This window comes from Marmota flaviventris, chromosome 10 (assembly GCF_047511675.1).
Source record: "Marmota flaviventris isolate mMarFla1 chromosome 10, mMarFla1.hap1, whole genome shotgun sequence".
Classification (NCBI taxonomy): domain Eukaryota; kingdom Metazoa; phylum Chordata; class Mammalia; order Rodentia; family Sciuridae; genus Marmota; species Marmota flaviventris.
Window position 1 is genome coordinate 17,503,005 of NC_092507.1, and position 21,353 is coordinate 17,524,357.

A 21,353-nucleotide genomic window follows, 5' to 3' on the forward strand; every position below is an offset into this window, starting at 1 on the left:
GGAAGAAAAAGGACCAAACCAGCCTTTATTTTGAAATAGACACACTCACAGGGAAATGACCTAGCCTGAAAGCTGGTTAGCCTGACCAGAGATCAGATACCAAGGTGTGACAACCTGGCACTCGTGGTGTCTCAAGTAACAAACACTGCAACTTGCTTCAGCCTGCAACTTGCCCATCGTCCAAAGCTGGACTTTTAGAAACAATTTCTTTGTGTCTGACTTTTTGTTTTTCCTCTCCTTCCTTCCTTCTTTCCTTCCTTCCTTCCTCCCTCCCTCCCTTCCTTCCTTCCTTTCGTAGTTGGATGTAATACCTTCATTCTATTTATTTATTTATTTTTATGTGGTGCTGAGGATGGAACCCAGTGCCTTGCATGATCAAGGCAAGTGCTCTTCAACTGAGTCCCAGCCCCAGCCCCTTTGAGTCCGGCTTCTACTTACAGACTAGGTAATGTTGATGTGATAGTTTCATTGATTTTGACTCCCACTGATACATAATCACAACAGATTCTCCTATGAAAATTTTTATCAAGTGCGTGAGTCCCTTCCTTTTAACTCTGTTCCATGGGGGCAGAGGTCACAATGCCTATAACCTGCACCTCCTTAGCATTAGCAGGTTAACTTCTAACTCCAACCTGCTAACTCTAATTCCAAGTTAGCAGGTTGATTTGCGTGTTTACTGTTCGCATTGCCTGTGCTTGATTCTCAGGGAAGAATGGAGGAAATCAATCCCCAGGCACCAGCTTCCCTCTCTGGTAAATAAGAGTTAAGGGAGCAGCTTTTGATCCCCTTTAGGACCCAGTGGAGCCTCATTCACTGTTGTGTCCCCAGGGCTTGGCAGAGGGCCTGGCACAAAGGAGGCTTCAGATAAATCTTTGCTAAATGTTTTGTATTAAACATGCATATTTATTCTGCATTTAGCTCTCAGTATTGATGATCTACACCCCGAGGCTGTATGTTTTCCTATTTGAACTGAGAACCACTAATTGGATTGTGTTAGTGGAACTGATTTTAGAGAGCAGCAGGGGACAGGCAGAGGCTATATTGGATGTCCTGAAGACGGTATTATTTTCCTGCTATCTTTTCAGCTCTGAGCTATTGTGGGTACCTGATAAATATTAAAGAATGAGCTGGAGCTAATTGAGAAGGTGCTAGGAAAGTGGGACATGTTAAAATCCTTAACAATGATCTCCTGAGGGCCATCTGACTTTGACCTTGTGGCAGAGCACCTGGTTCAGCCAGATGGCAGGATGGAGACTTCATTCTACCCAGTTGACTTTGGCAGCCAGGCAACTGTCAGTTCTTCTGGGCTGGCCACAAAGCACCTTTTAGGTGCTGGGAAGACGGATTCTACAGGGAATATGGAACCTGGGCTCTGGAGTCTTAGTGTGTGGCTTTCAGTTTTAAAGTGTCTGAGCCCCAGTTTCTTCTTATGTTATAGTGATCAAAACAGCACATACCTAAAAGTGAGAAGTAAAAGAAATGGCGTAAACAAAAAAATCTGGCCAAGGGCAGGAAGCAGAGTAAGTCTGATACGTGTTTATAAGATGCCAATGTGTTACACGTGTGTTCATGCATGTAATATTCAGAGGTGATTGAAGAGGTGATAGACTTATTCTGGATGGCAACAGACCTGAATAATTTTCTAAATGTTTAGGTTTTATTCTATATTACAATTTGGAGTCACTCAGTGTTTTTAAAAAGAATAGATCAATAGATCACAATCAGATCAATGGATGGTAAAAAGGGCAGGATTGTGTATATGGGGATACATTTGAGAGATACTTGAGTAAAAAAGACTTAGAAAAATAAAGTACTCACACTGAAACCAGACTGACCACTTTATAAAAATTATTATACTAAAAATGTTGTAAGGGCTTTTTATGATTTTTTTTTTTTCCAATTTTGAGACAGGGTCTTGCTAAACTGCTGAGGCTGGCTTTGAATTTGCGATCCTGCTACCTCAGCCTCCGGAGTCACTGGGATTACAGGTGTGCGCCTTCACAGCTGGCCAATGTTAGTCTTGAAACTATTTAAATATAAGCTGGTTATCTGGCCGGATGTCTAAGCAAGCTTCTTGAATTGGGGAGAAACAGATTACACTTTCACTAAAATAGTAGTTGCTTTGCGGTTTATCTTATTTGAATATGATTAACACCAGAAATTCCCTTAAAAATATCTCAAAAATATCTTGTCTTACCAAATTACATTAACGAATTTCATCATTAGACATGCAGTAACTTTTCTTAATGGCTAGAATATAGGGGTTTGGGTTAGACTGCGAGGTGGGGCGGGATTTATAAGTCAGTACCAATAAATTCTGTTAAAAGACAAAACAAAAACAAAGCTGTAGTTCTATCTAGATACGCGTGTTCTCACATCCCCTCACAAACGAATTATAAAGTGGTGAGGTTAATTTTGGACCATTCACCCCCAAACTGTTCATATCCGTAGAGATTAAGTGTTCACTTTTACAACGTTCACTTTGGGTTACTTATAAATTCATCACAAACAAGTTGCCCTCTGCCCTTCCTGGCACCTTGCTGGCATATCAATGCAATATTTTCTTTCTCCCTCTTTTTCACTAAAAAAAATGAGGCAGCGTAGGTCACGAGGGCGCAGCCGTCACCCTCCCACCGCTGGTGGCACACAGTAACTTGGCCTCGGCGCGGAGCTCAGAACGATCCCCGGGTTCGCCCCGGATGAGTGCGGCGGGACAGCCGCGGGCCTCGCAGGGCAGTGAGACGAGGGCTCTGATCGGGCCGGACCCGCGGGGACCCGCGGGAGGAAGTGAAGGGTGCAATCCAGCGTCGCCAACGCCTCCGCACGACCCGGCGCCGCGGGCTTCGGGACGCGCAGGAACCGCGGGACAGGAGGGGCGGTGGGCGCCGGCCGCAGGGACCGGCTTTCTGAATGTCTCCCGCGTATGTTAGTCCCTCCGCGACGCGGGGACTCGGCTCCGGAGCAACATCCCCTCCCGCGACCCTCCGGGAGGCTGCGCGGGAGGCGGCTGCGCCCCGGGGAAGCCAGCGGCCCGGGTCTCACTAGCGGAGGCCGCCGCGGCCCGGCAGTTACTCCCGACATGCTCCTCCCGGAGGATTTCAAACCCTCACAACAGCCTCCCCGCCCTCGCCCCCGGCCTGCCCCAGCAACAGGCGGTGGCCCGCTCCTCATTGGCCGGGCCCCGCGCCGCCGCGCGCCGATTGGCCGCGGAGCTCCGGCCCCGCTTCTGCGCTTGCCGCCACCTCCATTTTGATGGTAGAGGCAGGAGGAGGTCGGCTCTCAGACGTAGGGTGGTCAGCAGCCAGCTCGTCGGCGCTTGTGGGCTTTGTTCGATCCTTGCCTCATCTCTCCCTGGAAAGGGAGGGAGGCCTCGACGTCGAGAGGGAGCCGCCGCAGTCCGAGCTTGAAGTCGGTGAGTGGCGGCGGCGCGGCCATGTTGGCCGCCGGGCTCCCCATTGTTGGGGTCCGAGACGGGGAGCGATCCGCGAGCCGGGGGGCGCGGACCCGGAGGGGACTCCCGGGCTCGGGGGCAGCCCCCCGCCGGGCCGAGCGGGCCGCAGCCGGGAGTGACCCTGTCCGGAACTGTAGTTTATGTAGGTCATTAGAACTGGAAGGCCCTGGCACCCTGGTGGAACGAAGGGGCGGTTTGGTAACTTGGTTCCCGGACCGTCACACGGAAGTGAAGCGCGGGTCAGCTGTTGGTGGACTCGCTTGTGTACGTGTGTGAATTTACGTTGTGGCTCGGAAAACTAGTTATGGGAGTCATGGCCAAAGGAAGGACCTTGTTTGCATGGTGCGGACGGTGACGGAGGGGCGGCTGGGTGGTGTCAGAGACTGGGACTGGAACTCGGTTATTTCCTGCGGTGCGGGGAGGGAACCCGGGCCTCGCAGCGCCAGGCCAGCCCGAGGGAACTTCAGAAGCATGGTCTTGAGAAAATCACCCGTAAGCATGTCCTGGTGTGGCCAACGCCACTCTAACATTTTGGTCACAAACACGTGAGTGAATCTTCTCTGGGAAGAAGATAAAAACAAAAGGTCGTGAACTTGCACCAACACTTATAAAATTTCTGAGTGCTTAAAATGAAGAAAACCATTTTCAGAGACAGATTATTTTCTTGAAAACTTTTTGTTAACCAAGTAGCATTCTTTTAAACAATTTGTTTAGTGAATTTAAATCATCACTTTATCTTGTTTTTTTGAATTGAAGTAATCAAGTAATCTTTACTTTTCTAGCTAGGACTTCTCTCAAACTTGTGTGCTGAGGAGACTCAGATGTTGGCCTCAGCTCCTAGGCTGAACTCAGCAGATTGGCCCATGAAAACTTCTGTATTGAGACAAAGGAAAGGATCCGTCAGAAAACAACACCTATTATCTTGGGCTTGGCAGCAAGGAAGAGGACAGGTAGTGGAAATCCTGCAATCGGAAAAGCAGACTGAAAGGTATAAAGCTCACATCATAATGGAGCAAACGTTTTATAATGAACCCATCCTAAAACATACTTTTTGAACAGGTTTTCATACTGATTTGTGGGTAAGCTCATCCTTCTTAGGAAAGGATGTGCATATAATAACGTGGGATTGCTTGCTTTAATTTTTGAGGTAAAAACAATGAAAGTACAACCCAGAGGACCAATTAATGCAAAAGGTGTAATCTCTTTTGTAACACCCCCTTAAGCATGTTTTACCCATTTTCAATCCTTCCCAAGATTTCTGGAGTTAAAAGAGCTTGAAGATACTTCTTAGTGTTTGAACTTTTCTTACTGAACTTTGACTCAGTATTTGTTTCCACTTACAGGTGACAAAGAAGCTGAAGATGGGTGGTGGAGAGAGGTATAACATTCCAGCCCCTCAGTCTAGAAATGGTAGTAAGAACCAACAGCAGCTTAATAGACAGAAGACCAAGGATCAGAATTCCCAGATGAAAATTGTTCATAAGAAAAAAGAAAGAGGACATGGTTATAACTCATCAGCAGCTGCATGGCAGGCCATGCAAAATGGGGGGAAGAACAAAAATTTTCCAAGTAATCCAAATTGGAATGCTAGCTTATCAAGTCCCACCCTACTTTTTAAGTCTCAAGTTAATCAGAACTATGCTGGAGCCAAATTTAGTGAGCCACCATCACCAAGTGTTCTTCCTAAACCACCAAGCCACTGGGTTCCTGTGAACTTTAATCCTTCAGACAAGGAAATAATGACATTTCAACTTAAAACCTTACTTAAAGTCCAAGTATAAAATAAGATATAAAGTACTAATGTTTAAATTTAGTTTATAATAAAGTTGTCAGTTGGTCTGAAACAAATTACAGATTCACTAGGGAGTTAACCAATTTGTGTAAAACTGCTTATTAATGTATGAATATTAATCAAATTTCATCTCATTTGTTTTACATATTGTGTGCACTGTAATATAATGGTGGTTATCAGTGCAACTTAAAATAATTGAACTTGATAAGTGTTCTCAATTGAATAGCTTTTAAGTGAAAACCAAGTTTATATTGGGAATGGTAAAGGAATCAACTTTTTATATTTTTATTGGGGGAATATTGTAAAAGATTCATGGATAAGTAGATTTACTTGTAGTGAATCAGATTAAGCATCTAGCTGAGACAAGGATTGAAAACTAGGTGGACATTTGAAAGTTTAATGTCCCAGAAAGCCAAACTAGTAACACGCCAACAACATAATGCACTGCCAAGAAAGAATGTGAATTTTTAATAGTTGCATTTTACTAAATTGCAGTGATCAATGTGTAAAGGGCACTTAGGGTTTATTAGAATGAGGCACAGTATGCAGTATAAGGTGCCCTGTTTCTTAAATTGCAATGGATAGGTGTCTGCCAATAAATGCATCCAAACCATTTTTTATAGAAAAAGTATTGAGCACTTGATAGCTTTCAAAAAATACTTTTTTTTTTTTTTTGTATTACAGAACTGCAAAGCTATTCTGACAGTGATCTGGCCTCATATCCCTGCAAAGCTTAAAGTGGGGAGTTGTATAATGTGAAAGTTCAAAGTACCTAGGGGAGAAGAGCCATGTAAATACATGTAATAAACTTGTAGCATATGTAAAGTCTTCTTGGCCTACAAAAATAGAATATTTTAGTATGAATTTGCTGAATGTAGAAAGACCATGGACTGTTTTTTTTATACTATGGCCTAATTTTAAAGGTCCAGAATTGTTTTTAAACTTTGCCCTCATGCTAAAGTGCCAGTGTATGTGTCATAATTGATTTGGTTGTAAACTATATTACAAAGTAAATCCTAATGTAATTAAGTTTTGTATTATAACTAAAAAAGTCTAAGCTGCTAAAAGATTTCCTACTTTTAGATGTAAAATGCAGTACATGATTCCTCTACCCTCCAGTCTATAAACCCAAAGATTCATTTTGGCTTTCACCAGTTCTTGTAACCAATGATACAAATCTAAATTGTATTTGGTGCCAGTGAGTGGTTTTTTTGTCATAGTAAGTACAACCCAGGGGACCACTTTTTAAAGATGTAATCTCTTGCATAACACCCCTTTAGGCATGTTTTTACCAATCTTAAGGGAAAATGCTAAATATGACAGCCTAATAGCAAGTTAGAAAAGTACATGGGCCAATTAAAAAGTCCTGATAATGCCCTACTTTCTAATTTTGCATCTTTGATGTTAAAACAGGCTAAGTTATATTACACTAAATGAATTTAGATGAACTATTGCCCAAGTCAAATATTGAATATACTAAAGGCAAAATTTATGTAGTACTTATTGTACGATATGAATTTGAAACATGAAATTAAAAAATAAAATTTTTCTCCCCAGTGCCTCGTTATTATTTTGAAAACTGTTATGACTGCTGAATCTTAGAATGTACATAACTGAAATGTGATAGGAATGTTGGCTTGAAGAGACTAATATACTGTTTAATAGCTGGTTTGACAGTTATGCAATTTTTGCTAGTTGGGCTCAAGCCCCCAAAGCAGTATTTGCCTGAACTATGCAAAAGTTTTGAAAACCCAGTAAAATAGATCTTTCTATATTCTAAGATGTTTTCAGTTTCCAGAGTAAAATAGGAAAAAAGAGCCCAAATTGGCAGGAACCCATGTGTTTTAAGTATGTGAAGGAACCCTTTGAATTGGCTTTCTAATGGACAGGCTCCCAACCTATAGAGGGTGCCTTAAACTAGTTGAATAATCCCAGTAAACGCACAGCTGTAAACAAATTTGTAAGTAAGGTACTCATTTTCTTTTTGTCTGTGCATAATTTCTATGAAAAATAGTGCCAAGAACTGCCAAGTTCTCTGATGCAGCACTGCAAATGGGGTTAGCAGACTCAATAATGTGAGGGAACCTGAATAAAAAGTCAATGATAATATGAACATTTCATATTATTAGAGCTAGTTAGAAAATACTAATTGTGGATAACCTTCAGAAAGTGTGCTGGCATGAAACCAATATCAAAGCTCATGTGAAAATCAAAAAACAGTTTACAGATTCAGTTATACTTCCAGTGGGCCTTTTAATACATGTAATTCCAGTTTGTCCTATGTTTTGATAGTGGGCATGTAAGTTTCATTGGAATTCAGGCCCATAACCTACCTTTAAATCCCAAGTAGTTTCTTCCCCCAAAGAAGCACAAAGTGGCAGTAGGGTGATAAAGGGTTTTAGGCAAGTTTCCCCCAGTGTGTTTTATTTGAATTCTCATAGGCAATTTCTTAAAATCCAAGAGAATATATCTCCAAAACTTCTTAAAAACAAATGAGGGGAACGTCTACCACGGTAGTTGTATCTGTAAGGCAGAGCAAAATCTAAAAAAAACAAGATTTGTTGGCTCCTAGACCAGTTTATTATTTCACTCTCCAGCATTCAAAGAAATGTGATCTGCAAAAACTAGATACAAAGGCCTTTTACTTCTTTACAAACTACTGTTATCAATGAAATGAATTTACATGCCTTACTTTTTATTCCAAAAGAAAAAAAAAAAACTCCATCTTTTAACACAAGGGTGAAACTGCTTTACAAATACACAGAACATCATAAAGATAACCAACACTGTTGGAAGAACGGGTAGAGGAAAAGACCCCAGAAGGCACCTTTTCCAGGACTAGCAGAATGTCTTACAGATGTCAACAGCTGAAGATAAACAGGTTGCTTACTTCACCTATTAAGTCATCACTATTTAAAAAATGAGTATTGTTCACACCTGGGATTCCTAAAGCCCCAAAGGTCCTCTTAGTAGGATGTCATTAATTCCAAACTATTGCTCAAGTCACAGCGTTCCCATTTCAAAATATAATCCTGGGACTTCGTAAACAATAACATGGAAAAATAAAATACAATGAAAAAATCTGTTTTGAGACTGGAACTTGGAAAGTCAGGCTATGATGAGTCTGACCCACAGAGCCTGTCAGATATAGCAATCTAATTTATAAAAGTTACCATTATATTACAAAATTGAGAAATGAAGCAGGGTATGCAAAATTATATCACATGGAAGGTGTTCTGTAAATTGACAACTTTTTCTCACCTGCAAAATGGGAATAGTATTCATTTTCCAGGTATGTTTTTGGGATTAAGCAGCAGTATATGAAAAGCATATGGTTTGGCAAATTAGGTGCTTGATGATATTGATAAGTTTTTAATATTATATGGGAACAATCACATATAACAATGCACTGTAATTCAACAGGAGCCCAAACCACATGGACTTAACAAAACCAAAGACTAGTAAAATAAGAGAGGTTATGTGGCCACTAATTTTTTTTTTTTATAAAGGAAAATCTCAACCAAATATGCAACTTAATTCTACTCCCTGGAACCCATCAATTCAAAAGGAAATGGAGAGGGAGGTAGAGGACAAAACATGCAGGAACTACAGATACTGTTTTGAAAGATCACACAGGACCTCTACCCTTAAGAATTACCAATTCAATGTTCAACACTAATGATAAAATTATGTAAGGGTATAAGAACTCAAATCTGTAATCTTTACTTGAAGCAAACTCTACATTCCATTATCACTTTTTATCTCCTTGAAAATAAAGCTGCTTTAAGAACATTTTCCAACAAAAATCAATCAAGTCAGAATTTATGGACTCTAACCTGAAACTTAAGTGCCTGGGCAAGTTAAAACAAAATTTTTATAGGGATAAAAATACCTCAATTTTAGACCTCCTTTCAGGCTTGTATATTCTACCATATTTTCAAAATTCTTTTAAATTTAAAGGCTTAAATTCCATTTCCAGATTTCAAGATGAAAATTAAATGTGAGGGAATCAATATGATAAACTTTATATCCTAATAAGGAACTAAGGAATCCAAAACATTTTGTGACACTACAAAAGGTATTTATTCACTATACACAGAACATGTCCCCTGTAAGATGTACACGTAAATGACTAAGAAGTATAATTTGGTGAACATTTTTTCAATTACAGAACATACTAAATCAGCTGGGGTACCAGCTGTCTGCCTCCAAATAATCTAATTATAGCACCCAGGATCTCCTTTATAGCTAATGCAAAATTAAATATTTATTTTTGGGATTACTTCCTTATGTGTGTGATTGAGGCAGAGTTAACAATTTAGTAAAGTAGTATATTACAGTCACTACACAATAAATCAGTTTATTACAAGTTAAAACATTTTTCATTATTTGTATTAATGGGATGCAAACAAATAGATACTTGTAAAAGGCAGAAAACCAGAAAATTACTTATCTTTGATAGTATACTGGGTTTTATAATTATATTAGGATATGAATGGTGTAAAATATTGTTATAATACACCTCAAAACAACAAGGCCATATTATAACAATTCACTAGATTGTGCTCAGTAGACATTTATTGAATAAAGGAATTATTATCCATTCTTTCCAATTATCCAGTACAATGCTTTGCCCATGATAAGGGCTCAATAAATATTTGCTGAACATACTGACTATGAAAGAGGTGAGAAGAGATGGGCCCTCTCAGTTGGATGTCAAGTATAATTGGAATTTACCTGGGAAAGAGAGTGGTTAAAGAAGATGTAAACTGCATGTGGTACAAGTAAATAAACTCAGATGGCAACAAAGCAAACAAGCAGAAAACACTGGCACCAGAATAAACAAAGGCAAGACGTGCCAATAATGGCATAAATGGAACTGACTTTTAAGAGATAACCAAGAAAAAGTTTATATTGGACCATACCTTTTCCCACCCAATTCAGTTTGAGACAGACCAATAGAGGCACTGTAAGAGACTATGGCTGTCTTCCTTGATATTCAGACATCCTAGTTTCCAGTAATTTATTATGGACCTGTTACCCATGAATCAATATAAACCTGTTCATATTTAGGGATTAGTTTCCACAAGTACAAAGTTGAATTTCCTTTTATTTGTCCTAAAATGCTTACTTTCAAACTCGAAGGGACTTCAATTATTCCATGTAGTTTTCGATAATTCTTTTATCTTTTCAGACCAGAGTCAAAATATTCGTACAGTATTCATACTGCAGCACCTTCCACCCACCCTTTGGTCGCTTGAACTGCCCTTCTTTGGTTCTTTTTCCGCTTTCAGATCTTTCTTGAAGTGTAGTAAGCAGAACTGTACTGGGTATTCCAGCTGCAGTTTGGTCTTAAATAAAAGAAGGATGTTTGTCAGTTTGGTTTTCTTTATTCTTCTCTGTGGTATACAGGATTTTGTTAGTTGAACTGGATGTAGCAGCTTACTGGGTCAAATTTTCAAGAGAATAGTACAGTAGTTCCCAGGTCTCTCCCCTAGGTTGTAACTTAAGAGCTCATACTCTATGTAGCACTATCTCTTCTTCTTGCTTACTTTGCTTAAAAAAAATGCAGAGGGGTCTCAGGTAAAAAGAGGTGAAATGTTAGCCCTCACTTGTGTGTTGATATGACTATTCAATATTAAGCCCAGTGCCAGACACAGAAGATTCTCAATAACTGTGAAACCCATCAATGATGTGACCCAAAATTAGTTCACTGGTATGAAAAGATCCTCACTACATATCAGTAAGATCCTAACTATCGTGAGTTCAAATGCAGTATAATCCTTGTGAAGCTGTTAGGTAAGCTATTTAATAAATAATATAAAAGCTTCTCAAGAAAATGGTGTTGAGTCTAAAAATAAATTAACAAAGGAAATTAAAACATTAGGCCTTCTAATTCTAAACAGACTGAAAAATTTCATAGGCTCTAACCAACTTCTCTCAAATTATAGTCTGTTTAAATCTAATCCTGACTAGTCCTTTACTGCCTTTTCTTTGTGCCTCAGTTTCCTTATCTGTGACAGAGAGAAAATAAAAGCATTTTTCTTCTCATAGGGTTTTGTGGAGAGTGAATGAATCAACACACAGCCCCTTGAACAGTGTCTGGCACGTGGTAAATACTTAATAAAAAATGCTCACCAACATTCAATGAAAAAGAATTTAAAATCATGTCATAAACATAAGGCCCAATGTATCTTGTTTAGGAAGGGGGGACAGAATTATTGATCCAGCCATCAATGAAAGTATAAATTTAAAACTAGCAGGCCCAAATTTAATTTTAATATGTATCTTAACATTATCAAATAACCTCTTAGGTTAAGAGGCTTAATGAGCAATCATGAATGACATACACAAGGAGGTCTTAAATACTATGTAAAAGATGTAGACTTCTGATAAGTCCTATCATTTCCAAAGTAAGTTATGCCTAGTGCAACACTGAATAAAAATATTCCTAAATCTACAAAGGACTGTTTTCATTATTTTAGAATCATATCCAATACTATAATAATTCCAGTTAATCATTATTTCCTTCATTTTGTTTTTATTATAGCATGTTTGCTTAATTTACAGCAAGCAGAAAATAAGCTGGGTCTTGTTTTGATCCAAACATTGATGTTTTTAAAGGTTGTACACAATATTTGTTAAAAAGAACATATAAAAATACCTTTTTAGAAGCTTCTATAAGAAAGAAAATACAAAGTTTAACCCCACAACTTTCCTCTTTGCTAGAACTGCAAACTACTGCTACAGTTTTAAATAGACTTTTTGTTGTTTAAACTATACATCCAGGAAAATCTAAAAAAATTAAAGAAACGTGCATATAAATGATTGCATAGCAGAACATGAACATTAACTGCAAACAGTAAAGAAATGAAAGTTAGAAATACTATCAAATATACAAAGGTTGTAGAATCAATCCTTTAAACACATTCCACAAACAGTATTTAAAAACCATCTCTTTTGTTCTTTACAGGCTAGGCCTAGATTTCTAAAACCAAAGTTGAAGAAAATAATCCTCTAAAGGAATTGTTTCCCCACAATACTTCTTACTTCTTTCTGCAAGCAAGCAAGCAATCTGAGATTTTAAAAGATGCTAGCTTTTTACTCTGAAATGAGACTGGACATTTCAAGTCACTTTTAATTCCCTCCAAATGATCATTCAGAGAAATACTAGAAATTATAAATAGTTAATGATATTACTTCTCCATTTTTAGTCACGTATGACATTGATAATCAAAATTCAAGAGGTGGCTCTTGCTTAAAACTAACCCTTTTTCCAAAATTATTTTTAATTTCATGGCACCTCAGAATCATCTGCCTAGAATGGGAGTGTTCTCTTTCAATGTGCCTCACATTAAACAAACAGAGGTGTGAAGAGCAAGCCTCCCTCATAAAGAGGTAAGCTAAATCTGATACAAATGCACAAGACGAGGGCTCTAAGCATCAAAATTCATTCTTTTATGCTATACACGCACATACACACACACACACACCCCTACTTTGAAACAATTTACTTGCATCTAACAGCAGTAAGAAAACTAAGCAACAATGCCTCTTAAATTTTAGAGTAACTATATTAAGAACATTCTTTTCCCCTTAAAAATTATTTGTCATCATTGACCTGCTCAAATTTTAAGGGGAGCTTTTCTGATGTTTTCATGTTCCAAACCTTCATAGAAACCAGAAAGGAAAAAAAAAAAAAAAAAAGCAGTGAAGGCTCCATGTTTCAGTCAAAAACTTAATCTCCCTGAAAATGTTACTTAACCAAGTTGGCATCATTCCCCAAGACAGTGGGGTTAACAAAAGAACTATTCCACACTGTATCATAAATAAACTATTATCACGGGCCTAGACATCTTGACAAGACATAAAGGTCCACCCTGAACCTAAATGTGTCTGAGCAGTCAGTGTTGTACTGTGGCTACAACTTCACTTTTGTATCATTCCATCTTATTAGCAAGCTACATTTCTAGGTTAACAGTTTCTACCAAATATGGATATGAAAGTTTATTTTTAATAAGACAATGTTGCAAATTATGGTCAACCAACATCTTTCCACCAAATACTTCAAGCATAAAAAAATGAGAATCTTTACAAAAATATACAGAGACACCACAAATTGGTAGCTGCCCATAACATTAAACAAACTGGACTCTTAAGAGTGGCTTCTCAACAGCATATCATTTTTAATTATAACCATTGCCTGGTACAGGGAAAACTAACAAGTGTTTTTTACGCATCATTGCAACATTGTATTCCTGATAATTTAAGTATACCAAACTATGAGTAAATGAATGATACATGCCTAAAAATTATCATGGTTTATACTATCAGTGGCCACTGGACTTAGGACTAGTCCAAGACCTTGATCTAGATTTTGACCTAGACCTAGACTGTGATCTTGACTGAGATTTGGATCTAGGTGGTTCTTTTTTCCTTGATTCCTTTTCATATCTTGAGCCAGACTTATAATGTGTTTTGGAATCTGTTTTAGAAGTGCCTCTAGTTTTGGTGTGAGATGCAGACCTAGAACGTGATTTAGCCTTCATTTCTTTCTTGGGCTGGGACTTGGACCGTGATCTTGAATTGGATTTAGATCTTGAAAAAGATCGATTTCGGTGTTTGAATCTTTCAAAACAGAGGAGAGATACAATTAGAGTAAAAATTAGATTCTATATTAATCAAATTTGTTATTTTTAGAGCAAAAGTTCACTCTGAATTGAAAAACATGAGTCTTTTTTCAAAGCAAAGTTATTTACCTATCATTGTCGGAATGGCTTCTGCTACGCCGTGGTCTTCCAGTCGGTCTACTGCTAAAAAGCATATCAGAAAAAGCAAACAGTGACAAATGTCTACTTATAGGTCTTAAAACTTCAATCAAAACACTATAGTCTCAACAAAGTATTCAACACATAAAGCATACAAAAAGATAAAAATGCTAACAAACACATCCTCTTGTTTTTGAGACAGGATCTCATTATATTGCCCAGGATGGCCTTGAACTTCTGTATTCAAGCAATCCAACTGCCTCAGCCTCCCCAGTAGGTGGGACTACAGGTCCATGCCCCCATTCCTGACCACGAACACATCTTTTTATTAAAAACAGATCACTGTACAAACTTACTTTCTAGGACTATAAGATCTTCTATAGTTGTAATCAAAAGACCGACTTCTTGACCTCCTCCTTTCATAACTTCGGCTTCTAGAACGTCTGTATCTGTCATAATCATCATAGCGCGAAGAACTGTACACATTCCTCCCTTCCTTGGCTTTCATTTGATTTGGTGCTAGGAAATACACAGAACACAAATATTCAGAAACATTTGAAATTTTATTATTTACATCCTTAAATTGTAGGGGGGGGGGGGGGAAACAAGCCCACATTCCCTTCTTTAATACCAAAACAAAGGAATAATGTGTTTTGCAATCTGTCTTAGAGATCCCTTTAGTTTTGGTAAGATGCAGATCTGAAAGATGACTGATAGAGCCTTCTTTTCTTTCTTGGGTTTGGTCAAGGTTATAAATATTAATCTTGGGTATTTATTTTCAAAGATGTGTATCACAAGACTACTTTATGTAAAAATGACACCATAATTTCCTTGGCTTATGCCTTATTTATACCTATATCTTTGGCCCTCAACTCTTACCTCACTCAATTCTATATAGAAACTTTATGTATGATTGTATATGTATATATAAAAAACAGGGAATATCTAGGAACCTATCACCCCATTCCAGAACAAGAAAATTAACAACTTATGTCTACCTAAGTGCTTTTTTTTTTTTCTTCCAGTTTTAGGTAGACACAATACCTTTATTTTTTATTTTTATGTGGTGCTAAGGATCAAACCCAGAGCTTCATGCATGCTAGGCTAGCACTCTACCACTGAGCCACAACCCCAGCCCTTTAGCAGCTACCTTAATCTGTATCCTCTAGTATCTTCTCCAGGATCAAATAATGGTTCAGCCACAAGGAAGTCTACTTCACCCCAGTCTATACTCCTACCTCATTGAAATACAGCTAAAACCTGGTATATGCCTTGCATAATAATAAAAACAGAACACTAAAATAAGATCTATTCTAGGTTTAATCTGGATAGCCCCTCCCAGTCGATCAGTTCACTTCCATAGCCATGCACTCACATAACAATTATACTTTGAAGATCCTTTTTTTTTAAAGCTTCATTTTTCAAAATACGTTTGGTACTGAGAATCAAACCCAGTGCCTTGCATGTGCTAAGCAAGCACTCTACCACTAAGCTACAACCTCAGCCCCCTTTGAAGATCTTTACAACAAAGAAAATGGCTCAAGAGATCCAAATGTTATAAATTTTTATCCTTCTCAATTTTACTCCCAGTATATCACAGTTGATAGTATTGATCAACTTTTGATCTTTTGGGGTTGGAACAGAATATATTAATTGCAACAATGGTTTTCTAGAAATGATTTAAACTTATGTTAGGCATAATGGTACTTACTCTTTCGATCTCCCTGTGCAAACTGTATTTCGATTTGACGTCCACAAATCCATTTTCTGTCCAAATTATGTAAAGCATCTTCAGCATCACGAACATCCTCAAATGTGCTAAATGTTAAGGGGCTTGGGAAATTTTGCAAACTTTGATAATGAATCAAAGTTCAGTTGGTAGGTCTGGAACAATTCATAATGTCCTAATATTCTAAAAAAACCAACCAAATCTTACTTGTTACTTAGGCTGATTCAGCCATTAATATGCTTCACAACATAAAAGTACTTGTGATTTTCTAAAGCTAATCTTTTAGAAAAAACACATGAATACATGTTATCAGATCTGTTAGAGCTAAATCACCAAGTTATCCTATTAAAAAATTCCCAGAGTTTTAAGAATTAACTTTATAAAACAAGAAAGAGTAAGAAAAACAAGCCAGTGGATTCTATCCTGGGTGCCAAAAATTTCTTGAAACCAAAACAGCTTTCATATATTTGTTTTAAAGAAAAAAAAAAAGGAAAAGGCCAATAGTTCTTGTGTAAGCAAGCAATATATGCCTTACCTTGAGAAAAGATGAAAGCATAATTTCAAATGTATATTGCTATTTTTTCCCCAGTTATATCTAATATTATTATTTCAAATAGTTGTCTTCCTTGAGCTGCACTAGGAAGACAGGCTGCTAACCACTTGTGGGTATCAAGACAGTCAAGCAATACTCAAAACAATCACTATACCAAATGCATATTACATCCATGCAGATGGTAAAAGCATGCTATCAAGAAAAAACAGAACATGATAAGGATTCCTAAACTGGAAAGCCCCAGCCATGATACTAAATATATAGCTTCCTGCAAAGTAGTTTTGTTTCCAACTTGATAATTTCAAGATAACATTTACCAGTGTCAAATAGGATCTGCTGGTATTCATTTTTGATCTGAGAAGCTAAGTTGCTATGTCTTTCCCACTCATGTCAGCAGAACTCTGAGGGCTAGTTATTCTGTTCAAATGTAGCTCCTTTTCTAAAATCATTATTCTAACAGAAGTCAAATACACATTCAAGGCAATGTTTGATATAAAAGGTTTGGAAAGGGAGCCAAGTTTTGATTCGGATTATCATTTTACCCCATCAATAAGTAATTAAGTAAGTAAATAAATAAATGTCCTTAAGTATGTCCATTTCTATTTCTTAGATTTAAAAACATTAGCACACAAGATTTGGAGAGCTTATTTAGAACTAAAACATTCCTGAAGTGACATATTCAAGACTGATAATATGAGTTACTTTAATTTCAGATGAAATGGTCTGCCTCAGCCTTACTAGACTTCTCTGTGTTCTGAAAAGAATTAAGGACTGTAGTGGGTCCCCAGATCTCTCTTCCTGGGGCCATTGTGTGTAAGTTAAATGGAAGGAGGTTTGCTCAATTTTTAAATAACCTGGCATTGAAAAGGCTGATGAAGAGACTCAGGACCTATAAATGAACACTCCTCAAGGTTAATGCAGTTGGGATCCAAACTAATCAAAAGGAATAAGCTCACTAAAGGGTACTCTACTTCTACTTTGCCACCCCAAGAGAGAATACTTAACAACTTTAAAAGGGCTATAAAAAATTATGGGCTGGATGGCAAGGTTCTACACTGCTCCTGTTAAGCCAAGGATAGGAAGAGAAGGCCAATTGGGAAGAGTCAGATAGGAGAGAGCATAGCAGGAGGGGCAGCCAAGTATCACTCTGATGCCAGTTATGAAGAAATTTGTACTTCAGGGTCTTTCCAAACATGAAACTGATAAGCCTGTGATATATTTCTTTTTTAACTATTTTAAGACCATAGTCGAGACTTACTGAACATGTATTTAAAAAATTATCACTTTTCGATTCCTTTGTATAATCACACTTTTCTAAAGGCTCAAATATCACCACTTGAGTCAAAAGTACTGCTGTTCTTGGTTTTCACACCATCCCAAGCCACGTAAAATCAGATCAAAATTATAAGTCAGAATGTATCACTACCTTTATTTACCAAGCCATCCATATATAGATATATCTTCTCTATAACAGTTTTGCAACTAAGTTCCACACTTGCTAGCCCTGCAGGAGTAACTTTGGCTTTTCCCTGTTAATACTTACTAGGACTCTAACTAGAAAGTTCTAAGGGACTTACTGAATATTTTAGTAGTAAGAATTCTTCCTGACCTCAAGTCCACAGCCCAAACCTTTGTTTTTGCAGGGAGATGATTTCACTGAAGGGAAGAAGCAAAGTCACCTGAAACTCTGGGTCAAGGATAGATTTCCCATACATCCTGGTTAGGTATCCATACTAGGGAGAAGGCCTTCTGCAACCCATTCAAGGCTAACTGATCATATGTGCTAAAGCAGTGCAGGGCCTACAAGCTTCAGAGTTAAGCTCCAGAAGTTAGGAATTTGTATGTTCCCGGAAGCCATTTAAAAATCTATAAGGTGTTTCTAGTGGATCTGACAGTATACGACCACCAGAGCTGTTTCAAGGTAGTCCCCAATGCATGCACTTGTCTCCCTTTTAAGCAGGGCTCTGTGGCTTGAGCCCAGAAATTCATGCTACTTCAAAGAGCCTCTGACCACCTGGTCCAAAACCAAAATATGCCGAATTTAAGCTTAACATGTTACATCCGGTTACACTTTAACTTGATAAGCTAAGAGAGAGTGCATTTATACAAGACCACAATCACAACATCAAAGGCCCACACAAATCAAGTTACAGGTTTTGTCACTAGACCAAACCAAAATAACTTTTGAAAATTAACTGCTTATAAACCATTAAAAAAAAAAAAAAGAAAGAAAAAGAAAAGAAAAAGGAAAAGTTATTCTGTAGGATACATCAGGTATGACTCCTTTAATCTTGGCCATCATTCAACTTCATCTTGACCTTTAACTCTTTAAGTGCTTGTCAGAAGGACTTGTCATGAGATGCTTGGCCAAATATGACAGATGGCTTTATCTTTAACTTTGAAAAACAACCTTTTCCCCCTTTGTAGATAAAGCGAGGCTTTGTCTCCCATTAGGCTTGTCCTTCTTCCAGCTTTTCTGTATTTTTTCTTTTCCCAAACTCTCCCTTCTCTTCAAGCCTGATCCTTAAGAGGTCTTTGGCTTGTCTACTTGCCTTAAGTGTTGAATTCTACTCTAAAAGTTCTTTCATGCTTTCTCTTTGGGGTCGCCATAACTGTACAGCTTTACATTCTGAGGTAACAACAGAGGACAGCAAATTAGGGGACAATATTAAAGAAGTTTACCTCATTTTTATACAATTTGTTTTTGATCAAGTGATTCAAATTAACAAACAAGAATACTAAACTTTAATTGCTAAGCACAAGAACATATTAACTTTTAATTTGACTTACATTAAAGGTGGTAGCAACCAGAGTGTATTCAAATTTAAATCACACATTATAATCACTGATTTGAGTTTCAGCATCATGAATGGGAATTTAAATATTTAACTATTTTTGGATTAATAAGAAAATAGTAAGAGCAATGTGAGTCAGAATTAATTTTCAAAAATTTGAAGACATAAGACATTTATTAGAGGACAAAAATAAACTGCTTTTTAGATGTTACCACTTACATAAACTTGAATTTCAAACTTCAACACCCCTCACTAATCAGCATCTGAAGAAAGGATATTGAACATAAGCAAATCCTCTTGGCCGTCGAGTGTAGAAATCAAGTGGAACATACACATCGACTATAGGACCATAACGACCAAATTCACGCCGTAAATCTTCAGACCTAAAACATCATGAAAAGAACTCAAATTTTTATGTTCATGCCCTTAAAAGAGTTTTATAAGTAGTAATTATTTGCCAATATTCTTAACAGAAGGAACTGTGATTAGTAACACTGTGTGACCTTTGGGTCTCAGTTGTATCCCTGCCCTAACTGACCTGAAACATTCTAAATTTTGACATTAAGAGTCAATTGTAGGACCTGGGGACATAGCTCAGTTGGTAGAGTGCCTGCCTCACATGCACAAGGGCCTGGGTTCGATCCCCAGCACCACAAAAGAAGAAAAAAAAGCCAACTGTAATACACAAAATGTAATGGCAATATCTTTTTGATAAAGGAAAGCCAGGATCCAAGCATTTGAAAGATAAATGCAGTTTATGAGTCCATTCATTATTTTACATCACAACAGAAAAGACATGTAAGGAAACAATCAGAATTCTTAAATCTACAGCCTTCATTTTTCACAAAAGGTAGAGCGGTAAGGCTCTGGGTTTTTGGTTTTTCTTTTCTTTCTTTCTTTTTTTTTTTTTTTTTTAACGGTATCAAATCAACTCTAATACTCTGGAAAATACCGAACAAAATTACCCCCAAATTATAGTGAGTCAATTAATTAGTGGTAGATAAGGTGTGTGGGGGACAGAAACAAAGCCTCAAATAAAAACAACTTTTAAACATTGTGAAAATGACAAAGGAGAGATTCTTCTAGATGCTAAAAGAATTATTGCTTTTCTCCCCTACATTGTTAAGACAGAAGAAAGTAAATCACAAAACGCTAACCGAAAAACACTTTGTTTGCACGTTATTTATCAAATATTAAACATCGTCATGTAATAATAGCTCCTCCAAAAAAATTCTTTAGGCAATTCGAAGCAATTAAGGGGGCTGCTGAAAACAAAGCCTATTTAAGCCCAGTCTCTAAACACTACAAATACATGTAAAACAGCGGCGGGGGAAAAAAAGATAGCAAATGCTTTCCTCTCCCTCAATCCCGTTATTTCAATGCAATTTTCTTTTTTAATTAAAATAAACCAACCCACCCGGCTGCTGAGCGAGGGGGCGTGCACCCCGCAGAACCGGGACTGAGCTCTCAGGCAGCGGGCGGCGGGCAGGCCGAGCGGAGGGCGCGGGCAGAAGGCCGACCGCGGCGGGGGAGGGGCCGCGCCGCCACGCGGCCCGCACATCCCGCGCGCCCTGCGGCCGCCCGGCTGGGCCCGATGGCCCAGGGCGCCGCCTCGCTCGGCGCGGCCTAGTTAGGGCGCCAAAGCGGTCGCGGGACCCGCCATCTTCACCCCGCCCTTCCCCCGGCCCGCCGCGGCTCGGTCCTCGGCGTGCGCCCGCGGCCTCCTCGCGCAGGCCCGGAATACCTGCCCTGTACCTACCTGGTGTCGTCGGCCACGTTCCTGACGAACAGAGACGTATTGGGGGGGCGCAGGTAGCGGGACATGACGGCGGCGCGAGTCTTGGCCAGGGGCAGTAACGGGCTCAGCAAACCGTCCGCGGCTCCGGCGGCGGCTCCTCAGACACAGACACAGACACACACACAGCCAGAGGACTCCGCTACGGCAACCACCCTCTTCTCGCGAGACTTCACTCCCGCCTCCACTCCCCCTTCCACCTCGGCGCAACGCCGGGCCCGGCAACGGTTCTTTCCCGCGAGATTACCAGGCGTGCGCCTGCGCATGCGGAGGGCTGGAGCGCGAGCTGCAGCCTCGGTCTCGTTCATTGGCTTCTAGCTTTGCCTCTTCCCCTCCCTTCCCAGCCCTCTCTTTCTTTCTTTCTTTAGTGATTCTTTTTCCCGCCTTTACTGGATTGCACCGCCTTCTCCTCCCCCAGGAAACAAATGGCTTGGCCCTTAGGCCAAATTTTACGTTTATTGCTAAATGGA

The 21,353-nt window shown here is 38.9% G+C and overlaps 2 protein-coding genes across 9 annotated transcripts; one reads left to right on the forward strand and one right to left on the reverse strand.

Annotated features, from left to right (window-relative positions):
* The first annotated feature begins 3,230 nt into the window (after positions 1-3,230).
* On the forward strand, positions 3,231-6,810 carry Pnrc2 (proline rich nuclear receptor coactivator 2). Its single transcript, XM_027937692.3, has 3 exons — positions 3,231-3,412; positions 4,234-4,439; positions 4,795-6,810. The coding sequence occupies exon 3, from the start codon at positions 4,813-4,815 to the stop codon at positions 5,230-5,232; it is 420 nt and encodes a 139-aa protein (XP_027793493.1). The 5' UTR covers positions 3,231-3,412; positions 4,234-4,439; positions 4,795-4,812; the 3' UTR covers positions 5,233-6,810.
* Positions 6,811-7,800: 990 nt separating this feature from the next.
* Positions 7,801-21,060, reverse strand: Srsf10 (serine and arginine rich splicing factor 10). 8 transcript variants are annotated; one of them, XM_071617486.1, is made up of 7 exons: positions 20,848-21,058; positions 19,367-19,471; positions 15,723-15,826; positions 14,368-14,530; positions 14,003-14,056; positions 13,770-13,871; positions 7,801-10,594 (listed from the first exon to the last, which is right to left on the reverse strand). In XM_071617486.1, exons 1-7 carry the CDS (start codon positions 20,910-20,912, stop codon positions 10,534-10,536), a joined length of 654 nt encoding a protein of 217 aa, XP_071473587.1. In that variant the 5' UTR covers positions 20,913-21,058; the 3' UTR covers positions 7,801-10,533. The 8 variants fall into 8 exon arrangements, with proteins under 8 accessions (XP_071473587.1, XP_027793491.1, XP_027793489.1 ...); XM_027937690.3 differs by lacking the exon at positions 13,770-13,871 and having other exon boundaries at positions 14,003-14,053; XM_027937688.3 differs by having other exon boundaries at positions 7,801-13,871; positions 14,003-14,053; positions 20,848-21,057.
* Positions 21,061-21,353: the final 293 nt, after the last annotated feature.

What these genes read in the sequence shown, in the direction of transcription:
- Srsf10 (XM_027937687.3), bottom strand. Translation starts at nt 20,912, where the DNA reads ATGTCCCGCTACCTGCGCCCCCCCAATACGTCTCTGTTCGTCAGGAAC. An exon ending in TGCACAGGGAGATCGAAAGA is followed by an intron (nt 14,531 to 15,722) that starts GTAAGTACCATT and finishes TGTATTTCCTAG; the next exon opens with CACCAAATCAAATGAAAGCC. An exon ending in AGATCTTATAGTCCTAGAAA is followed by an intron (nt 14,057 to 14,367) that starts GTAAGTTTGTAC and finishes TATGCTTTTTAG; the next exon opens with CAGTAGACCGACTGGAAGAC.
- Pnrc2 (XM_027937692.3), top strand. Translation starts at nt 4,813, where the DNA reads ATGGGTGGTGGAGAGAGGTATAACATTCCAGCCCCTCAGTCTAGAAAT.